Genomic DNA, 18775 nt, shown 5'->3' with positions numbered 1-18775 from the left:
TTAGCATGTAGAGGCTGGGAAATCTAACACCAAGGTTCTGGATAACTCGGTTCCTGGAAAGGGCTATCTGCCCGCCTTGTGGCCAGCTTGGTTCTCACGTGTCCTCAGGCGGTGAGGACATCTGTGTTCTTCCCACTTTCGGAAAGGGGCACAGACCATCAAATCTATGGCCGCACGTATAAAAAGTGCATGCTGTACCAGTGAGGTACATCCTCCACCCTCTCCTAAGGCCACCAGTCCCATCATGCAGGGCCACCCAGGGCTTTTACCCTGGTCGTTCTCTTCAGGGTCTGTTTCCAACTAGCATGAGAGCTTCAACATATAACTAAAAGAGGCATAAGGTCCGAAAGCCGTGTTTACTGTGTATCTTTACTGTTCTCAGCAGTATTTTATAGCTGTTGATGTGTGTATACACATCATACACCTGAACACACATATATATTGAGACTATACATATTTATCTACTAAGAATTTCCTATTTGGATAGCATTTTGGGGATTTGAATTTGTGGTTATTACTGGTCCATGGAAGTACAGTTAATTTTCATGTATTGATTTGTATCTTACAACTCTGCTAAGCTCATTTGCTTTGGTAGCTGGTTTGATAGTCTTAGATATTCCATGATTGTGCTTATGTGTTCTCAAAATAATTTTGTTTTTTCCCAATTGTATGTTTTTATTTATTTCCCCAAGTACACTGGTTAAATAGCCAGTATACCTTACCCTGCTCCCGATCTTAGGAGGAGGCCACTTAGCTTTTCATAGTTAATATGGCAGAGGTGTGGCAGTGCTGGGATTGGAACATAGGGCCACAGACATTCTACTCCTGGGCTGTAGCCCCTCCCCTCCCCAACCCTGTCCCGCCTTGCCCCTCCTCACCTTGTTCCCCCCTGCTCAGCCCCACCCTTGCATTTTTTGTTCCGTGTTATTTTTCTGGGTATGGAAGTTCCCTTCTGTCTTCATTTACTGATAATTTTTACCACATTGATATTAGATTTTATCAGATGTTTCTGTGCATGTTCTGTGTATGCGTTCAAATAATCATTTAGCGAATAGCTTTTCTGTTTAGCATGTATCATTTTCATTTTCAGAGAGCTTTATTCCTTTTATGATCATCAGATTTACACCTTTGAAATGCTGGGCTGGCAGCTGACACAGTGGTGTCAGTTGTGGTATTTCTCTTCTCTCCTGACAGTGAATGAGAGCTACAGGTCTGAATTTATAGAGCTAAAGAAATGGCTGAAAGAAAGGAAGTTTGAAGACACGGGCTTGGTACCTGCGTATTTTCCAGGTAAGAGTCTTGTGGAGGGCGGAGGTGATTCCCACAGAAACACATGTATTGCTCTGTATTGGGCTTCCTGTGTGTGGATGTCACCATTTGTACTTTACCTTACTGTCCAAAGAACAGTGATCTGTGGACAGAAATGACAAATGGGGGAAAAATACATTTGAAAAAGTAGAATGATAGAACAAGGTGAAGCCACAGGGCCAGCACTCAGGAGGCAGAGGTGGGCATGGCGACGTGGTAAACGCCAGGCTGGTCAGGGCTATATAAGGAGACCTTGTCTCAAAAATATAAATAAGTAAATAAGTAATGAAAAATGATGAGGGCAGCCCTTGAGAGACAGAGAGCCGTGGGAGGGCATCCATCACCTGACTCATCTTTAGGGAGCCTTGTGGCTGACAGGACCAGTGACCTGAACCCAAGGTTCTATTTAAAAAAAAAAAAAAAAAAAAGCATCCATCTTTTTTAGCACTTTCAGAAAAGCAAGTTTAAAACAACTTTGTGACTTTATCTCATCCCAGTCAGAACGGCCAATGCCAACAGAATCCTTGCAACAAGTGCTGGTGAGCTTGTGGAGAAGTGCGTTCCCTCCTCCGCTGCGGGAGGGCGTGCGGGTTCACGGAGCCTCTGAGAAAAGCTAAACAGGCATGTGCCGTACCACTGAGCTGTAGCTGCTCCTTGGCATACGTCCCAAGGACTCCGCGGACGCTTACTCAGCCACGCTCACTGCTGCTCCATTCACAGCAGCCAGGCCGTGGAAACAAGCCAAGGATGAGTGGGTAATGGAAATGTGGCTATGTACATGATGCAGTTCTAGTCAGCTGTAAAGAATGAGATTGTGCAGTTTTCAAGTAAATGGATGAACCTAGAAAAGATCATATTGCGTGAGGTAACCCAGACCCAGAAAGTTAAACAGTGTGCACCCTCTGATAAGCAGAGCCCAGCTGTCATGATTTAAAAGAAGAAAAGATGATAAGATAATAAGATGCCAGGCAACAGATATTGTATTATATGAGGGTTATTAAATGAGCATGGGGAGAGAAGGAAAGGGGGGAGGGGTACCCCAGAGAGAGACAGAGACAGAGGAAAAGAGAAAGGTAGAGAGAAAGGGAGTAAGGGATAAGAGGGGGGGGCGAGGTAGGTCGGTCCTTTTGTATACTGGGCAGGGCCCTGCCCCCATGGCAGGTAGGCAATGACATCACAGGTAAGCAGACTAAAGCAGAATTCTAACACTAGCCACCTCACACCCCATCACAGGAGGCCACAGCTGGACACAGTGCAGAGATGAACAGGCCATGGGACCTAGCCCCAAAGGATACGTGTCATAGCATCTGCATCAGGGAACATCTCTAAAGAAGGAAGTGTAGCAGCCAGAATGCCAAGGCATCTGCTGTGAAAGTCTCACCTAGAAAAGGCATAAGCAACACTGGGACAGTAGCAACATCCATGCGCGTGTTAGTGTGGACGGGGACACTCTGTGGTTTCCACGTGCAGACAGAGACTGCAGGGACTGCTGGGAGGAGAGTGCCTCTCTCCAGGGTGAGCTTCCTTATTGGCTAGTCAGTGTAGAGTGGTCGGCCTTGAAATGAATCAAGCCTGACACTGTCAGGTAGGCAGGCGTTTGGGTGTTTCTAGAACCTCAGCCTGAAGGAAAGAGCTTGGCTGAGTCCTCAAACGCACAGCACAGCGCTCCCCCACATGCCCTGGGGTCTGTCAGGACTTGGGGAAGCATGCACGAGGATGCGGTTGTCTCAGGCCCAGTGAGAAAGCAGTTTTCTGAGGGTGAGAGGGTGCTTGTTCTGTGGCTCCAGGACCCTTGGTGGGGACCTCAGCAAACGCTGTCCCTTAGGCAGTTCCAATGTGTTTCTCTATGGACTTGCACGGTCCTAACTGAGGCAGGTTAATGTTGTCTGGAATCTGAGAGCTTCTTGTGGAGGCTAGGCTGACATCAGTTCGGAATCTGTGAGGAGCTGGGCAGTGTGCTATGGACATGCACCTGCAGACAAGATTAACTGCCGAACTCACCAAGATGCTTTTCCAAAGGACTTGGTCACAACAGGGCACGCTGTGGACACCACATGGCTTGCTGTCTCTAATCTTAGTGCTAAAAGCATATGCTGCTGGCTTTTCCCTCTGGCCACTAGGTAGCTTAAATTGGAGTAAATTAACTTCTTATAGCTCCCCAGGTAAATGATTTCCTGTGTGTATGTGTCTCTGGCTGACTGAGGTGATGCACATGAGGGTAGTCCATGTGGGTCAGTTCCAACGGTGACTGAGCTGCCAGTGACCTCAGCAGAGCTAGCGGTCACTCAAGGTGCTATAGGGGCTGAATGTTTTGCCAGAGTGAACTACGGATGCGTTCAGGGGGGCAGAGGGTTTAAAGGTAAAATGGAAGGGTTACACAGTGACCCACAGAGTCACAAGATCAGGGTGAGTCTAGAGTTGAGCAGATGGTTGCTGGGCTTTTATGTAAAGTACTTTTAGCAGAGTATTTTGTGCTAGTTTCTATTACAAGACAACATGAGGAGTCTCCCCTTCTGGCTTCCCCTTGCTCATGCTCTGGGCTTGACATGCTCCTTGGATTCTTACAGCACGCGCAGGCCCATGTTCTGTCAAGGCCTCTGCTGGTTTAGTGAGCGGACTGCACTGTTGGCCAAGGACAGTTAGTTTATTTAACTTTCTGTTTCTCTGTGTTGAAGAATGGGCAGTGAGTTCCTTTCTCAGGCTGTGGCACGTACAGTTTTCACTGCTCACTGGGACAACAGTGCCAGCACTGCCCCCGCATTTGGTCCTTAGCTCTTGGCCCAGCTTTGCCATTGAAGGGCCAGGTCATTTTTCCAGAGTAGCTTCCTGCCCCATCTTCCCTGGAGGGAAGGCTGAGGGACCCCACCTGCAGGGTCATGTTGCTTTGACCTTTCGTTAGTCTGTAAGGGGGTCGCCAAGATCTCCAAGGGAAAGTAGCATTCATCCTCCGTTGTTTTGGTTTTTCTAGGAACAGGAAGAGGGCTGATGAGCAAGACGCCACTGCAGGTGAGTCCTTGTCTTCCGCCTGTGAGGAGGCACGAGAGCCTCGCCACCGTGGCCATTGCTCTTATGTACCAAATGGCTGTGCTTTCGTTAGGGTCATGCAAAGGAGCTTGAGTTTGCTCAAGCTGCTGACCCAGCATTGGCGTTGACAAGCCTGTGTACTTCAGCTCCTTGTCACCCTGTGGTCCCGCCCCAGGGGCTGCACAGGCATGAGGCGTGCTGTCTTCTCCCTGGCCCTGTGACTGGAACTCTTAAGAGGAGGATGAGGGTAGCCTCGGCTGTGAGAGCTTAGATTGTGTCAGTGATGGAGGCAGGATCTGTGCTGTGGGCGGTTCCTGTCTTGTTTTTCACAGCTTGCGGAGCTTTGCCCAGGCTTTCCCCTCTCCCCAGCTGCCTCTGTGCCTTGCCTGTTCTCCTTCATGGAACGTGGCCTTCCAAGAATTAATGACTAATGAGGTTCTTTGGTCATTGTGCGAAGATTGTAACTGAAGTGGGAAAGAATGCTACAGCTGTTTGTTGTGTGCAGGCCTTTAGGACTGGGTCCGTAATGCAGAACATTGCATTAGCTACAGCTGCTCTCCAAGACAACTGAAATGAGATTTAGCTGAGGCAGCTTTTAGACCTGCCTATTAGACCTGCCAGTTAAAAGTGCTGGACTTCCCTGGTGTGCTAACTTAACGTGGACAGTGCGAAGATGCTGGAATATTTAAATGAGACGCAGCAGTATTGGAAAAGCAGGTCTGGCTATGTGGTTCCTAGCCTGTCCAGGGGCTCCTGTTTCAGGATACCTTGCAGCCCTTGGGCTCGGCGCTGAGCAGGATGGCGGCTTCTCCAGGCAGCCTGCAGTTGGCTCAGGTGCAGACTTTTCTGCTGATCTCACTCCTGGGCAAAGACAAGGAGCCGTTTTGGCTTGTAAGTGTGAGTGGCAAGTCCTTCACAGCTTCCCCGTGGCCACGGACCTCACGCCCCAGAGCTAATATTTGTGCTTTTCCTTTGTGAGAATGCTAACACCCCTAAGGAATTCCAAGCACAGAGCCGTGGAGTGAAGAAGGTGTTGCCCTTGGCTCACTCGGAAAACTCTGGCTTTGTGTGAGGATGTGAAGACCACTGCACGAATGTTCTCCAGAGCGGCAGGCCCGAGAAGAATGTGGCCAAAGGCGAACAGCACAGCCCGTGACCTCTGAGGACCCGGGAACATTCTTAGTTCAGCTCGGCCTTTCTGTGGGGAATGGTAGTGTTTGTAGTGGAAAAATCAAGAAGTTTCAAGGCTACGTCTGGTGGTGTGCACCTTTATGGAGACAGAGGCAGGCGAATCTTGGAGTTCAAGACCAGCCTGGTTCACATAGTGAGTTTCAGGCCAGCCAGGGCTAGCTACATAGAGAGACCCAGCCTCGGAAAGAAGTAAGTAAGTGAACAGTAAATCTTTGAGATTACTTGGCATTTCTGTTTCTATTGGGGTCTGGACACCTTAGGTAAGAAATGACCCTTCCCTGAGCAGCTCTCTTAAGAAAAAAAGAAATCCATTCAAGGAAATAAATGTTCACGCAAGAGATGAAAATTTCTAACGTACATTAGAGACCTCACCGAGGTAGAATACAATTTGAAGAGGACACTTGATGAGAGGTGGACTCCCAAAGTCCAGTGTCCACAGTGATGCGCAGTGTGATTAGTGAGTTGAGGGGCTGTGCTTGTCACGCTGTAGGGAAGTGGGGTGCAGTCTCAAGGCCTGGTCACACCTGTGCTGTAGGTCACACTGTAGGGAAGTGGGGTGCAGCCTCAAGGCCTGGTCACACCTGTGCTGTAGGTCACACTGTAGGGAAGTGGGGTGCAGCCTCAAGGCCTGGTCACACCTGTGCTGTAGGTCACACTGTAGGGAAGTGGGGTGCAGCCTCAAGGCCTGGTCACACCTGTGCTGTAGGTCACACTGTAGGGAAGTGGGGTGCAGCCTCAAGGCCTGGTCACACCTGTGCTGTAGGTCACGCTGTAGGGAAGTGGGGTGCAGCCTCAAGGCCTGTCACACCTGTGCTGTAGGTCACACTGTAGGGAAGTGGGGTGCAGCCTCAAGGCCTGGTCACACCTGTGCTGTAGGTCATACTGTAGGGAAGTGGGGTGCAGCCTCAAGGCCTGGTCACGCCTGTGCTGTAGATCACACTGTAGGGAAGTGGGGTGCAGCCTCAAGGCCTGGTCACACTTGTGCTGTAGATCACTGCCAGGGGTGGCTTTGTACTTCTGCTCAGCTCAAACTGCTTTGGCTCCACAAACTTAGGTCCTCTCAGGCCTTCTTCCTTCACTTCCTCCTCTTCACAAAGGCTTCTCCACAATCACCCTGGAACCTTATTGCTCTCGGCTTCTCATGATCCAGATATGGATCTATGGTCACGGTCGCCTAGACACCCACCTGGCCTGGCTCTCTCAGTCAACCAGGTTTCTGACGTGGTTTCTCAGAATGTGGCTAGCTATGAGCTCAATCCCCCTACCTCCCTCTCCTTGACCCTAATTGATATAATTGATATCCTGCACAGCTGCAGCCAAGATCAATCGCTTCTCACCTCTTCACCCCCCTCCCTACATCCTGCTTTTAAAGTATATACGCAGCCTGGGAAAATAAAATTTTGTCAGCTTGATCAGACTCCTTGACTTGCTGTCCGTTCTTTGCGTCTCTTGTCCCCCATTCTCTCCCTAGGGGTCTGAGGGTCTCAGTTGATTGTCCAGCGGGCCTGGACAAGACTGTAGGGAAGTGGGGTGCAGCCTCAAGGCCTGGTCACACCTGTGCTGTAGGTCACACTGTAGGGAAGTGGGGTGCAGCCTCAAGGCCTACGCATACCCCTGTGCAGGAGATTTGATGCAGCATTAAGAAAGAGCCTGAAGCAAGGTAAAATATAATGGGCTATGTTTGTTTATACTATTTATAAAATATTTAGACACATTTTCAGTAATTTTCTTTAACCTCTAAGTAGGTCTTGCAAGACTTCTGATTCTCATCGGGCCTGTTTCAGGTGTGCAGCAGTGAAGTCGTGTGCACAGATTCTGACGTTCTTAGATCTTTTACCTAGTTGTCTTTTTCAGTTGGCTTTCATTTTTATATTTTGTTCGTTAAAATATAAAGTGTATCTTTCGGTGTTTTGAATTCCTTTTCTTTTTAAAAATGCTTTATGTTGGCTAATTTAGCTTTATACATTTGAACCTGTTTCAAAGAAATTCTGAGTTCTGTTGAATGCCATGAATATTTGTTACAATAAACAAGATTTTTTGAGACTTAGAAAAAAAGTTAAATGCTTTCTTACCCCTAAAGAGAAGAACCAAAGCATAAAAACAATCATGCTTAATCAAAACCAAAGTCCTGCATTGTATCCCCTAATCTTGTAGCTCACTGTCTGGCGCCTGGGGCTCACTCACAACCTTCTGGGCTCTGCCATCTCTAACACATACAGCTTGTCATGCAGGCTGAGGCCAGCTCCCACTCTACCCCTGCTGCTGCCCTTGGTGGTCACTTCGTGGTCCTCGGATCTCTGGTGTCTTGGAGTCGCTACTACAGTAGAGGCTGCCCCTTCACCGTGGCCTCTTCTGAGTCTCATAGTGCCAAGCCTCCGGTGGCCTCTTCTGAGTCTCATAGTGCCAAGCCTCCGGTGGCTTCTCCTGTGTCTCACATTGCCAAGCCTCCGGTGGCCTCTTCTGAGTCTCATAGTGCCAAGCCTCCGGTGGCCTCTTCTGAGTCTCATAGTGCCAGCCTCCGGTGGCCTCTTCTGAGTCTCATAGTGCCAAGCCTCCGGTGGCCTCTTCTGAGTCTCATAGTGCCAAGCCTCCGGTGGCCTCTTCTGAGTCTCATAGTGCCAAGCCTCCGGTGGCCTCTTCTGAGTCTCATAGTGCCAAGCCTCCGGTGGCCTCTTCTGAGTCTCATTAGTGCCAGCCTCCGGTGGCCTCTTCTGAGTCTCATAGTGCCAAGCCTCCGGTGGCCTCTTCTGAGTCTCATAGTGCCAAGCCTCCGGTGGCCTCTTCTGAGTCTCATAGTGCCAAGCCTCCGGTGGCCTCTTCTGAGTCTCATAGTGCCAAGCCTCCGGTGGCCTCTTCTGAGTCTCATAGTGCCAAGCCTCCGGTGGCCTCTTCTGAGTCTCATAGTGCCAAGCCTCCGGTGGCCTCTTCTGAGTCTCATAGTTGCCAAGCCTCCGTGGCCTCTTCTGAGTCTCATAGTGCCAAGCCTCCGGTGGCCTCTTCTGAGTCTCATAGTGCCAAGCCTCCGGTGGCCTCTTCTGAGTCTCATAGTGCCAAGCCTCCGGTGGCCTCTTCTGAGTCTCATAGTGCCAAGCCTCCGGTGGCCTCTTCTGAGTCTCATAGTGCCAAGCCTCCGGTGGCCTCTTCTGAGTCTCATAGTGCCAAGCCTCGGTGGCCTCTTCTGAGTCTCATAGTGCCAAGCCTCCGGTGGCCTCTTCTGAGTCTCATAGTGCCAAGCCTCCGGTGGCCTCTTCTGAGTCTCATAGTGCCAAGCCTCCGGTGGCCTCTCTGAGTCTCATAGTGCCAAGCCTCCGTGGCCTCTTCTGAGTCTCATAGTGCCAAGCCTCCGGTGGACTCTTCTGAGTCTCATAGTGCCAAGCCTCCGGTGGCCTCTTCTGAGTCTCATAGTGCCAAGCCTCCGGTGGCCTCTTCTGAGTCTCATAGTGCCAAGCCTCCGGTGGCCTCTTCTGAGTCTCATAGTGCCAAGCCTCCGGTGGCCTCTTCTGAGTCTCATAGTGCCAAGCCTCCGGTGGCCTCTTCTGAGTCTCATAGTGCCAAGCCTCCGGTGGCCTCTTCTGAGTCTCATAGTGCCAAGCCTCCGGTGGCCTCTTCTGAGTCTCATAGTGCCAAGCCTCCGGTGGCCTCTTCTGAGTCTCATAGTGCCAAGCCTCCGGTGGCCTCTTCTGAGTCTCATAGTGCCAAGCCTCCGGTGGCCTCTTCTGAGTCTCATAGTGCCAAGCCTCCGGTGGCCTCTTCTGAGTCTCATAGTGCCAAGCCTCCGGTGGCTTCTCCTGTGTCTCACATTGCCAGGACTCAGCTCTTCTTCATGATCCCTTCATGCCCTCAAAGACTTACACATTGTTTACCCAGTTCTATACCAGCTTGATGTGCAGCCTTGGTTCCCTACTGGACCACAGTGTGCTGACCCTGAGGAAGGGTCCTCTGCTCTCCCTGGAGATGGTACCTCAGTGCTGCTGGGCTCTTGTTAGTCACACTAAGTTTTAAGCCCAAGCTAACCATTATTGGTTGTCCTGGTACAGCAAAAGTTTTTTTTGTTGTTGTTTTTGTTTTTGTTTTTCTTTTGAGACAGGGTTTGTCTGTGTTAGCCTTGGCTGTCCTGGACTCGCTTTGTAGACCAGGCTGGCCTCAAACTCACAGTGATCCGCCTACCTCTGCCTCCCGAGTGCTGGGATTAAAACAGCAAAAGTTTTTACTCCCACAGTTCTTAACCAAAATCTGTCACACGAATGGCCCTCACTCAGTCCTTGCTTCTCTCTGAAGCGCACTGTGTGCGCTCTGGCCTCTTGGTGTGAGGTGATGGGATTCAGTACTCAGACTCAGGGTGTTGTCCTAAACACTGCTTTCTCTTTTGCAAGGAGGGCCAGACGATTATCTCACTGCCCGAGAGCTGTCTGCTCACCACAGACACTGTGATCCACAGTGCCTTAGGGCCCTACATTAAGAAGTAAGTGACCACACCCTGCACGCTGGTGCCTGCTCATGCTGCTGCTTGAACATTTCTGCCATCTGTGGCCCAGGGCCTGAGGACCCAGCTAGACTTGGATCAAGACAGACTGGAGTGACTGGCAGGAGTAGTCTCCTTTAGCTTTGTTCTTGGCTCACTGTGAACGATGTTTCTAAGGCTGCCTGGGATGCGGGTGTGAATATGAAATGGGTGCTGCCCGTGACGAGAGTGCAGCCCACTGCCTTCCATCCCAGAAAGCCTTGCAGGCGCTTGTTCACTGCCTCAGTTTCACTCTGTTGCACCTGCTTGGCTTCTTGAACTGTGAATGGATTTGACATTAGGGAAGAGCTTTAGTTGGGAATGGAGGATGACAGGCAGTGCAGGTTGAGAGCCGTGTTCTGGGCATACGGTGGTGAGCCTTGGTTTTGGAGCGTCCTCAGGACAGAGTGAGAGCGAGCCTCGGCAGAAGAGATCACTACATTGGGTTCAAAGACTGTGCTGTTTCTGAACTCAAGTAGATGCCCCTGTCCTCCCCTCACCGACCGGTTCTTTATGGGCCTGTGCAGAGGGAGGCTGCTCCGATGCATTTCAGAAATTGCAGTAGAGTGTTTAGTAGCCGAGGGCTGAACTCTGAAAGATAATGATAGTATTGCTGAGTCTGCTTATGCCACAGGAGCTGAGCTGTGAGTAGTTGCTCAGAACACAGCTACATGATTTGTATTAGAACCTGTATGTTTAGGAACAAAGCCTACAGGATTCTACCAACGTATAACGGTGGTTTCGGCAGAGCGTCCAGCAACGGTGGGGATGCGCTGCTTTATTATCCAGGATGTAGGCCACAAATGCACGCTGAGCACCTGGAATGCAGCTTGTGTTACTAAAGAGAGACTCTTCCTTTCTTACAAGTATTCTGTCTGCATGTGTGCCAGCAGCCCAAAAGAGGGCACCAAATCTCACTATAGATGGTTGTGAGCCACCATGTGGTGCTGGGAATTGAACTCAAGACCTTTGGAAGAACAGCCAGTGCTGGTAAGCTCTGAGCCATCTCTCCAGCCCCTACAGGGCGACTCTGAAGTACTACTCAGCTATAAAATCTGAGCCAGCACTCACCGTGTTGGATGGTGCAGCTCTTGATCTTCCTGCCCTTTGCGCTCCTTGCAGTAGTTATCTTTACAAGGTGAAACCCACGTGTTTACAGCAAAAGCGTTCAACAAGAGAACTAGGCTAGAAACAAGATTTTGTTATTTTATTTTTTCCAAATTGAGTCTTACCTACTAGCCTCAGAATCGGCATTGATGGGGGAACACAGAACATGTCGGGTGCTCTTCAGAGAGGCACAGCCTGTCTTGGGTGGGGTGTGGCCCCTCTGAAGTAAGTCAAACTGCCTAGGTCCACACTTTAATACCTCCAATTTGTCTTTCTGTTTCACAAGGTGGAAGCCTCCTCCGTCCCCTCTGCTGGCTCTGTGTACGTTTTTAGTCTCAGAAAAGCATGCGGGTCATCAGTCCCCATGGAAGCCTTACCTGGACATTTTGCCCAAGTCATACACCTGCCCGGTCTGCTTGGAGCCTGAAGTGGTCGCTCTTCTTCCGGAACCTTTAAAGGCTAAGGCAGCCGAGCAGAGAGCCCATGTGCAGGACTTCTTCGCGTCCTCTAGAGGCTTTTTCTCTACCCTGCAGCCTCTGTTTGTAGAGCCTGTCGACAACATTTTCAGCTACCATGCCTTCCTGTGGGCCTGGTGCACCGTGAACACCAGAGCTGTGTACCTGAGGTCCAGGAGGCACGAATGCCTTTCTGCAGAGCCAGACACGTGTGCGCTGGCTCCCTACCTGGATCTGCTGAATCACAGCCCACACGTGCAGGTGAGAAGCTGAGTGGAGATGTGGCCCGCTGTAGAGACAGGGCTTTGAATCAGGATGGAATTATAGTGGAGGTGTAACCTGCGTGAGGTAACCCTTAGGCTGCATCTGCTCTGGCTCAGTTCCCAGCTCCTCAGCATCCCAGCAGGGGTCTCCTTCGCTTCTGTACTCGCTGCCTCCAGGCCTCCAGGGCCCTGTGCTGAGCCTGGTGCCTTTCACCAACCCAGGCCGACTTAGATCCTTCTTGTTCTTCAGGGCTGGGTGTGGTCCAGCTTTCCAACCTGCCTCATCCTTTTACACCTGGGGGTATAGCTGTGTGCCTGTGTGTGTGTGTGTGTGTGTGTGTGTGTGTGTGACAGAGAGAGAGAGAGAGAGAGAGAGAGAGAGAGAGAGAGAGAGAGAGAGAGAGAGAGAGAGATCTGTGCCTCAATGAACTCTGAAGTCTTTGAGGGTTTTTGCTGTGCCCCTTTGTACCTCAGTGCTTAGGGCGGGGCCTGAGGACTTGTGTGGACAGGAGAGACCTCCACTAGTGACAATCCCAATGCCTTCTTCCCCAGCCCTTCCCCATGGTACATCCTGGAGACAAGCATGCTGATAGACCAGGTGAGAAAGGCCAGGCTTGAGGGCAGAGAGGAGGCCCTGTCAGCTCACCTGAAACCTATATAGGGTACACTGGGTTGGGATCTGTATCTTTGCTGTCCCCTAAGAGACTTGTCACTATGCAGGGATCAATGTCACCTTGTTATGACCAGGATCAGAACCCAGGGAGGTCCCTGGGATGACGTCTGTCTTGTCTGTGTGCCACTTCTGCAGGAGGCGGTTCCCACGGCCTCTGGCATGTGATCGTGTGAACAGCTCTGTGGTCGATGTTGGTGAACGGCACCAGGCACATAGGGCCTACAATACAGGACAGGACTCAGTCCCCAGCAGCCTTGCCTTGATTTTATTGCTGTGTTTGTGGACGTTGGTACTTCAGTGATCTTATGGACACCCAAAGAAGAACACAACCATAGTTAGTTGGTGGGAGCCTGGGGTCCTGAGCTACCACAGACCTTTATAGTCTTAAAGGAATATGAACAAATAAAACCTTGTGACCCAGAGCACAGAGCTGGTAAAGGCTTTGTAGGGTCTCACAATCAACAGGCCTCAGCACCATATTTTCTTCCTTAGGCTGTTTGTGATAGACCAACCCCTGTTGATTTTATCTGACCAGAGTCAGAAGTCATATGTTTGGTTATTTTCAGAGTCCTTGGCTGCACTTCCTCCCTCACCACTGCGTAGAGGTGAGATGGAGGGAAACTGGCTGAAGGGCAGCAGTAGCATCCCCACCTGTGGCTGACTCATCACCGAGCGGTCTAACCGTGTATCACTAAACTAGCGTGGTAACTCGGTGAGCCTGTTAGACTATGCTAGAAGAGAAATCTCATACCCTTCTCTTGTAGGTAAAAGCAGCGTTCAATGAGAAAACCGGCTGCTATGAGATCACCGCAGCCTCACACTGTAGGAAGCACCGGGAGGTGTTCATCTGCTACGGCCCCCATGATAACCAGCGCCTGCTCCTGGAGTATGGCTTCATCTCCTTCCGTAATCCTCACGCCTGCGTTCCTGTCCCCCAAGGTTGGAGCCAGTGGCGTCCTCCCTGACGCAGTATAGTGGTTACTTCCTATTGCAATGGAGAGAGCCTTGTGGGCAACACTCACCTTTCTCAGGCAGAACTAGGCTTGCTTCCTGATCGGAATTTCTGTGTTGAAGTAAGAGCAGCCGAACTGACAATGCTCAGGGTGACTTGAGATGCGTTAGGGAGAGCGCTGCTTAGGAGATGAGTGTGACAGCCATGGCTGGGAGGGGACAGAAACCTTTGTTGTACTGAGATGTCACTGCTGCTGTGGATGGGACAAGACTGTAGAGAAATGCGTAGAAACTGACTATGCAGTACATCAGCAGCTAAGCACGAGCACGCGGCCAGAGATTTCATTTCCCAGTGTGTATTCGAGGCATTTCCGTGTAAGGAGATGCTTTCTACCCTGTACGCAGAATAACAATTATGTTTCTTAGATTAAAGCCAGAAGAGCCCAAACTGGGCCAGTGAGATGGGTCAGTGTGCAAAGGGCTTGCCACAAAACTTGATGACTTGAGTTCAATCCTAAGGACCCACAGTATTATGATATAAAAAGATACAGAGGCCACATGACAGATCTGGTATGAGGAGATTTATTGTGTGGAGGTGGCGGGGGTGGGGTGTTGGGGGAGACAGACAGAGAGAGAGTGAGTGCTTAGGTGGAAGGAGGGAGGAAGGGAAGGCGAAACAGATAGAAAAGGAGGGAGTGAAGTGAGGGGGGAGGTGTTGGGGGGAAGAGAAGAAAAGAGAGAAACAGTGGGAGAGCAATGGGAAAGAGACCTGGGAGAGAGAGAGATGGGGGAAGGGGCGTGCCCTAGACACAGGAAGTGGAGAGAAAGGGAGGCTGAGGGAGGAGTGATGGTCCTTTATATCTGGTGTGCTGCTGACGTGCAACTGGCACCTGTGGCGGCAGGTGATGCCATTAGGTTGCTAGGTAACCTAGGAGTGGGCTAGTGGATTGGCCCGTGAACTAACACACAGGGTAGAAGAAGAAAAATGACTTCTGCAAATTGTCCTCTGACCTCACACAAGAATGTGGCACACACGCAACATGTAAAATAAACATGTGCAATTAGTTGTTTAAAAGTTAGTCAGGCGGTGGTGGCGCACACCTTTAATTCCAGCACTTGGGAGGCAGAGGCAGGCCTGGTCTACAAATGGAGTCCAAGACAGCCAAGGCTACACAGAGAAACCCTATCTCACCTCCCCCCACCACAAACCCACAAACAAACAAACAAAAAAGGTGAGAGCAGGTACTTGACTTGTACAGTGAGTTAGAAAGCCAGCTTGGAGTTTGGGCTTGCAGTTGCCTTACAGAGGCTCTAACTGTACCAGTGACCAGCTAAACCCGCTGAACGGCAACTACTTTTAGTTGTTTGTACATTTAAAAATGTAGTAGAGCCTACAGGTTGGCTGAGTGGAAGCACAACTGACAGGCAGGTGCAGGCCCTCGCTGGAGGAAAGGGCAGGCTTGCTTTTGTCAGAATTACACCCAGATCCCTGGTTTTGTTTCTGCATAAGCTGCAGAACCGGAGCCTTTCATCATCTCAAGAGTAAGACAGAGACCCTTTGCTTTCTCCCTGTGTTCGCTCTGGCTGCAGTCACTGCTGCAAGGACGGCTCGGCTCTGCCTGTAGAACAGTGATGCCACCCTCCCTGTGTTCTTAAGCAGCCTGTGTCTGTCCCTGTCTCCCAGTGGGGCCTCTGTTGGGTTCCTCCTATGCTGTTGATGGGCTTGATGGAGCTGGAGCCTGGCTTTTACACGTCCTGTGATCTGTCCTCAGCCTTGGAAACCTCACAGCTTTCCAGGGATCTGCTATTTCAGAGTTGCCCAGAAGGGGACACTTAGTGTGACGTAGGAGACACTCTTGGTTATACAGGGAGGCCAGTGGGAGGGAAGGTGAGCTCAAGGGGGAGGGGCGTGCACCCTGTCTGAGCTATATTCTAAATTTCTGAAGGTTTTCTCCCTTTAACGTAGAGGTTCTGGTTAAATGCCTCCCACCAGCAGATAAGCAGGCCCACAAGAAGATGTCCATCCTGAAGGATCATGGCTTCACACAGTAAGTGCTTTTCTGTCTGGAAATTATCCCTTCAGGAAGTTTCCATGAAATAGTCAGGGCTCTGGTTGCTGTAGGTGTTTTAGCTTAATTATGTTTGGTGTTGCAGACACTCAAGGAGTGTGCGAGTTAAGCTTGAAACGGTTCTATGCATGTTGTGAGGAGGGCCAGGGTCAGGTGGGAGGGTGCTGGGCTGTCAGGGTCAGGATGACCCCTAGGAGAACATTCACCTGGCATCAGGGTACAGACGAGGAACCGTAAGATGTCCAAGACCGAAGCTCACCCTTTGCCTCTTGTCTGGGTAAAACCAGGTTTTGCATATGTAGCAACTGTGAGGCTGCTGGCCGGGGTGCTGTGTGTGTTTGCTCTCCAGGATGACCAAGGCCTCCCCATTTGTCTCACTGCAAACTGTGTGGTGTAGTTACCAGGCCCCTAAACAAGTTCAATGTCTTGCTGAAACTGGTTGGGAAAGCCTTTCCAACCTTGCCTTAGGGTTACTATTGCTGTGATAAAACACAATGGCCCAAAGCAAGTTGGGGAGGAAAGGTTCCACACTGTCATCAAAGGAAGGGCAGGAATCTGGAGGCAGGAGCCAATGCAGAGGCAGGGAGGGTGCTGCTTACCAGCTTGCTTCCCCTGGCTTGCTCAGCCTGCTCTCTTACAGACCCAGGACCACCCACAGCCCAGGGATGGCTCCACTCACAATGGGCTGGGTCTTCTAGAATAGATCATTAAGAAAATGTCCTACAGGCTTGCCTACAGCCCAGTCTTAAAAGAGGCATTTCTTTTGAGGCACCCTCCTTTCTAGTGACTGGAGCTTGTGTCAAGTTGACATGAAACTATCCAGTGCGGCCCAGAACAGTCAGAGCAGAGCACAGACCCATGTATGTGTGTGAACCATACAAACTTCTCTGTCACCCCGGCTTCACTCATAGAACCCATGTGTGTGTGACACACAGCTGTCACCCCAGCTGTACTCACAAAACCTATGTGTGTATGTGTGACACAGACTGCTCTGTCACCCCAGCTGCACTCACAAAACCCATGTGTGTATGTGTGACACAGACTGCTCTGTCACCCCAGCTGCACTCACAAAACCCATGTGTGTATGTGTGACACAGACTGCCCTGTCACCCCAGCTTCACTCATAGAACCCATGTGTGTGTGTGTGTGACACAGACTGCCCTGTCACCCCAGCTTCACTCATAGAACCCGTGTGTGTGTGTGTGTGTGTGTGTAACACAGACTGCCCTGTCACCCCAGCTTCACTCATAGAACCCGTGTGTGTGTGTGTGTGTGTGTGACACAGACTGCTCTGTCGCTCCAGCTTCACTCATAGAACCTATGTGTGTGTGTGTGACACAGACTGCTCTGTCACCCCAGCTGCACTCATAGAACTCATGCGTGTGTGAACACAGACTCAGCTCCACATTTGGAGGAAGTGACCTAACATTGTGCCTGTTCAGAGCCATTCCTCGGTTCCTCGAGTGTTAGGCATGTGTCATTTCTAAGTGACAGATTTGGTGCTGCTTGCTTTTCTCTTGTAGGAATCTGACTTTTGGATGGGACGGACCATGTTGGCGCTTAGTCACAGCTCTCAAGTTGTTGTGTCTGGAAGCTGAGCAGTTGTAAGTCTCACCCGCACTGTGTGTGAGCTGTGCTTGCACCCGCACTGTGTGTGAGCCGTGCCTGCATCTGCACTGTGTGTGAGCCGAGCCTGCACCCGCACTGTGTGTGAGCTGTACCTGCTCCTGCACTCTGTGTGAGCCGAGCCTGTACCTGCACTGTGTGTGAGCCGAGCCTGCACCTGCACTGTGTGAGAGCCATGCTCACACCTGCACTGTGTGTGAGCCGTGCCTGCACCTGCACTGTGTGTGAGCTGTACCTGCACCTGCACTGTGTGTGAGCTGAGCCTGCACCCGCACTGTGTGTGAGCTGTACCTGCACCTGCACTGTGTGTGAGCCGAGCCTGCACCTGCATGTTCAGCCACTGTCATACCTCCCGATTCTAAGCCACTTCATATACTCCCAGATTTCCTGCCTGTCCCCCCTTCATTCTTTTTGCAAGAAGAGGGACTTGGCTTGGCCCCTTCTTGCATTGAACCCTTTGCTCCCTGGTTCTGCCTGTGGGTGAGAACGGCTGCCCTGGATCCCTGCGCAGAGGGCATTTGGCAGTGCATTGTGGTCATGGCTGCCACCTTTTAGGAAAAACTGTGTCTCGGCTGCTCAGTCCTCTGCCGTCTGCCTTCCCGCTCTGTCTCTTACGTTTCTGCCTCTTGTGCCCCTGTAGCTGGTGGGTGTGACTCCAATTACTTGTGCACCAGGCACAGGATTGTGATGAAAATACAAATTAGTCAGAGCTGGTGAAGAACAGACTAGTTGGCTCTGTGATTGCCTCTTGGCTGCTTTCTTCTCTGTTCTGGTGGCTTCATTCAGAGCTTCAGTGACATCACAGGTTAGGAGACAAGCCTCATTGTGCTTAGAGCTTCAGTGACGTCACAGGTTAGGGGACGAGCCTCATCATGCTCAGGAAGAAGGGGCATGGCTTGTATGTGCTGTTGCAGGGGACGCTGTCTCCAGTAACGCTGGACCTCCTGAAATGACCTTACTGACCATATTGTTTCTAGTACGTCCTGGAAAAGAGTCCTCCTTGGTGAAGTAATCTCAGATGCAAATGAGAAGACAAGCTTGGGTATGGCCCAGAAAATATGCTCTGATTTCATCGAGGAGACTCAGGCTGTGCTGTGCAAGGTGTGTCTCCTGATGCTGCAGGGCGCAGGGTCCCTGTCCTGAGGCTGCTTACCTTGCATGCTGCCAGCAGAGCCTGTGGGCTCAGGGACACAGTGCTGTAGAGCCTCTGTCTGACTGCTCACAGACCCACACTTTAAGTTATGTGCGTGGCGCTGGGAGATGGTGCAGTGGTGAGTGTGAGGACGTGAGTTCAGGTCTCCAGCACCACATGAAGGTTAGAGTGGCAGCATGTGTGCCTGGAGCCAGGTGCGGCGGTGAGGGACTAGGCAGAGAGCGCTGGGTTTAGGTGGAAGCAGGAGAATTTCTGAAGGCTCACTGGCCAGCTGGCCCAGTCCACGTGGTGAGCCCCAGGTCAGGTGAGAGACTTCGACTCAGAAACAGCGGAGCAGACAGCAATAGAAACTGGTGCTCAGTGTCACGCTCTGGCGTCTCCTGTGATGCGTGGGCCAGTGTGCTGTGATACATACATGCTGTGTGGAATTTCTTAAACTGTTTAATAACATTGT

The 18775-nt window shown here is 50.9% G+C and overlaps 1 protein-coding gene and 1 long non-coding RNA gene across 2 annotated transcripts; both read left to right on the top strand.

The window, feature by feature from the left end:
- The first annotated feature begins 1046 nt into the window (after positions 1-1046).
- On the top strand, positions 1047-18311 carry Setd4 (SET domain containing 4). Its single transcript, XM_051150385.1, has 8 exons — positions 1047-1290; positions 4277-4314; positions 9897-9985; positions 11418-11847; positions 13287-13461; positions 15440-15521; positions 17066-17146; positions 18146-18311. Exons 1-8 carry the CDS (start codon positions 1134-1136, stop codon positions 18309-18311), a joined length of 1218 nt encoding a protein of 405 aa, XP_051006342.1. The 5' UTR covers positions 1047-1133.
- LOC127192915 (uncharacterized) lies at positions 6035-6769 on the top strand. The gene is made up of 3 exons (XR_007831076.1): positions 6035-6286; positions 6343-6399; positions 6514-6769. It is a non-coding gene; the product is annotated as an uncharacterized LOC127192915 (long non-coding RNA).
- Positions 18312-18775: the final 464 nt, after the last annotated feature.

This window comes from Acomys russatus, chromosome 8, assembly GCF_903995435.1.
Source record: "Acomys russatus chromosome 8, mAcoRus1.1, whole genome shotgun sequence".
In the NCBI taxonomy this organism is placed as follows: Eukaryota; Metazoa; Chordata; class Mammalia; order Rodentia; family Muridae; genus Acomys; species Acomys russatus.
Note: the sequence above shows the minus strand (reverse complement) of the source record. Positions and strands in the feature narration are given on the sequence as shown.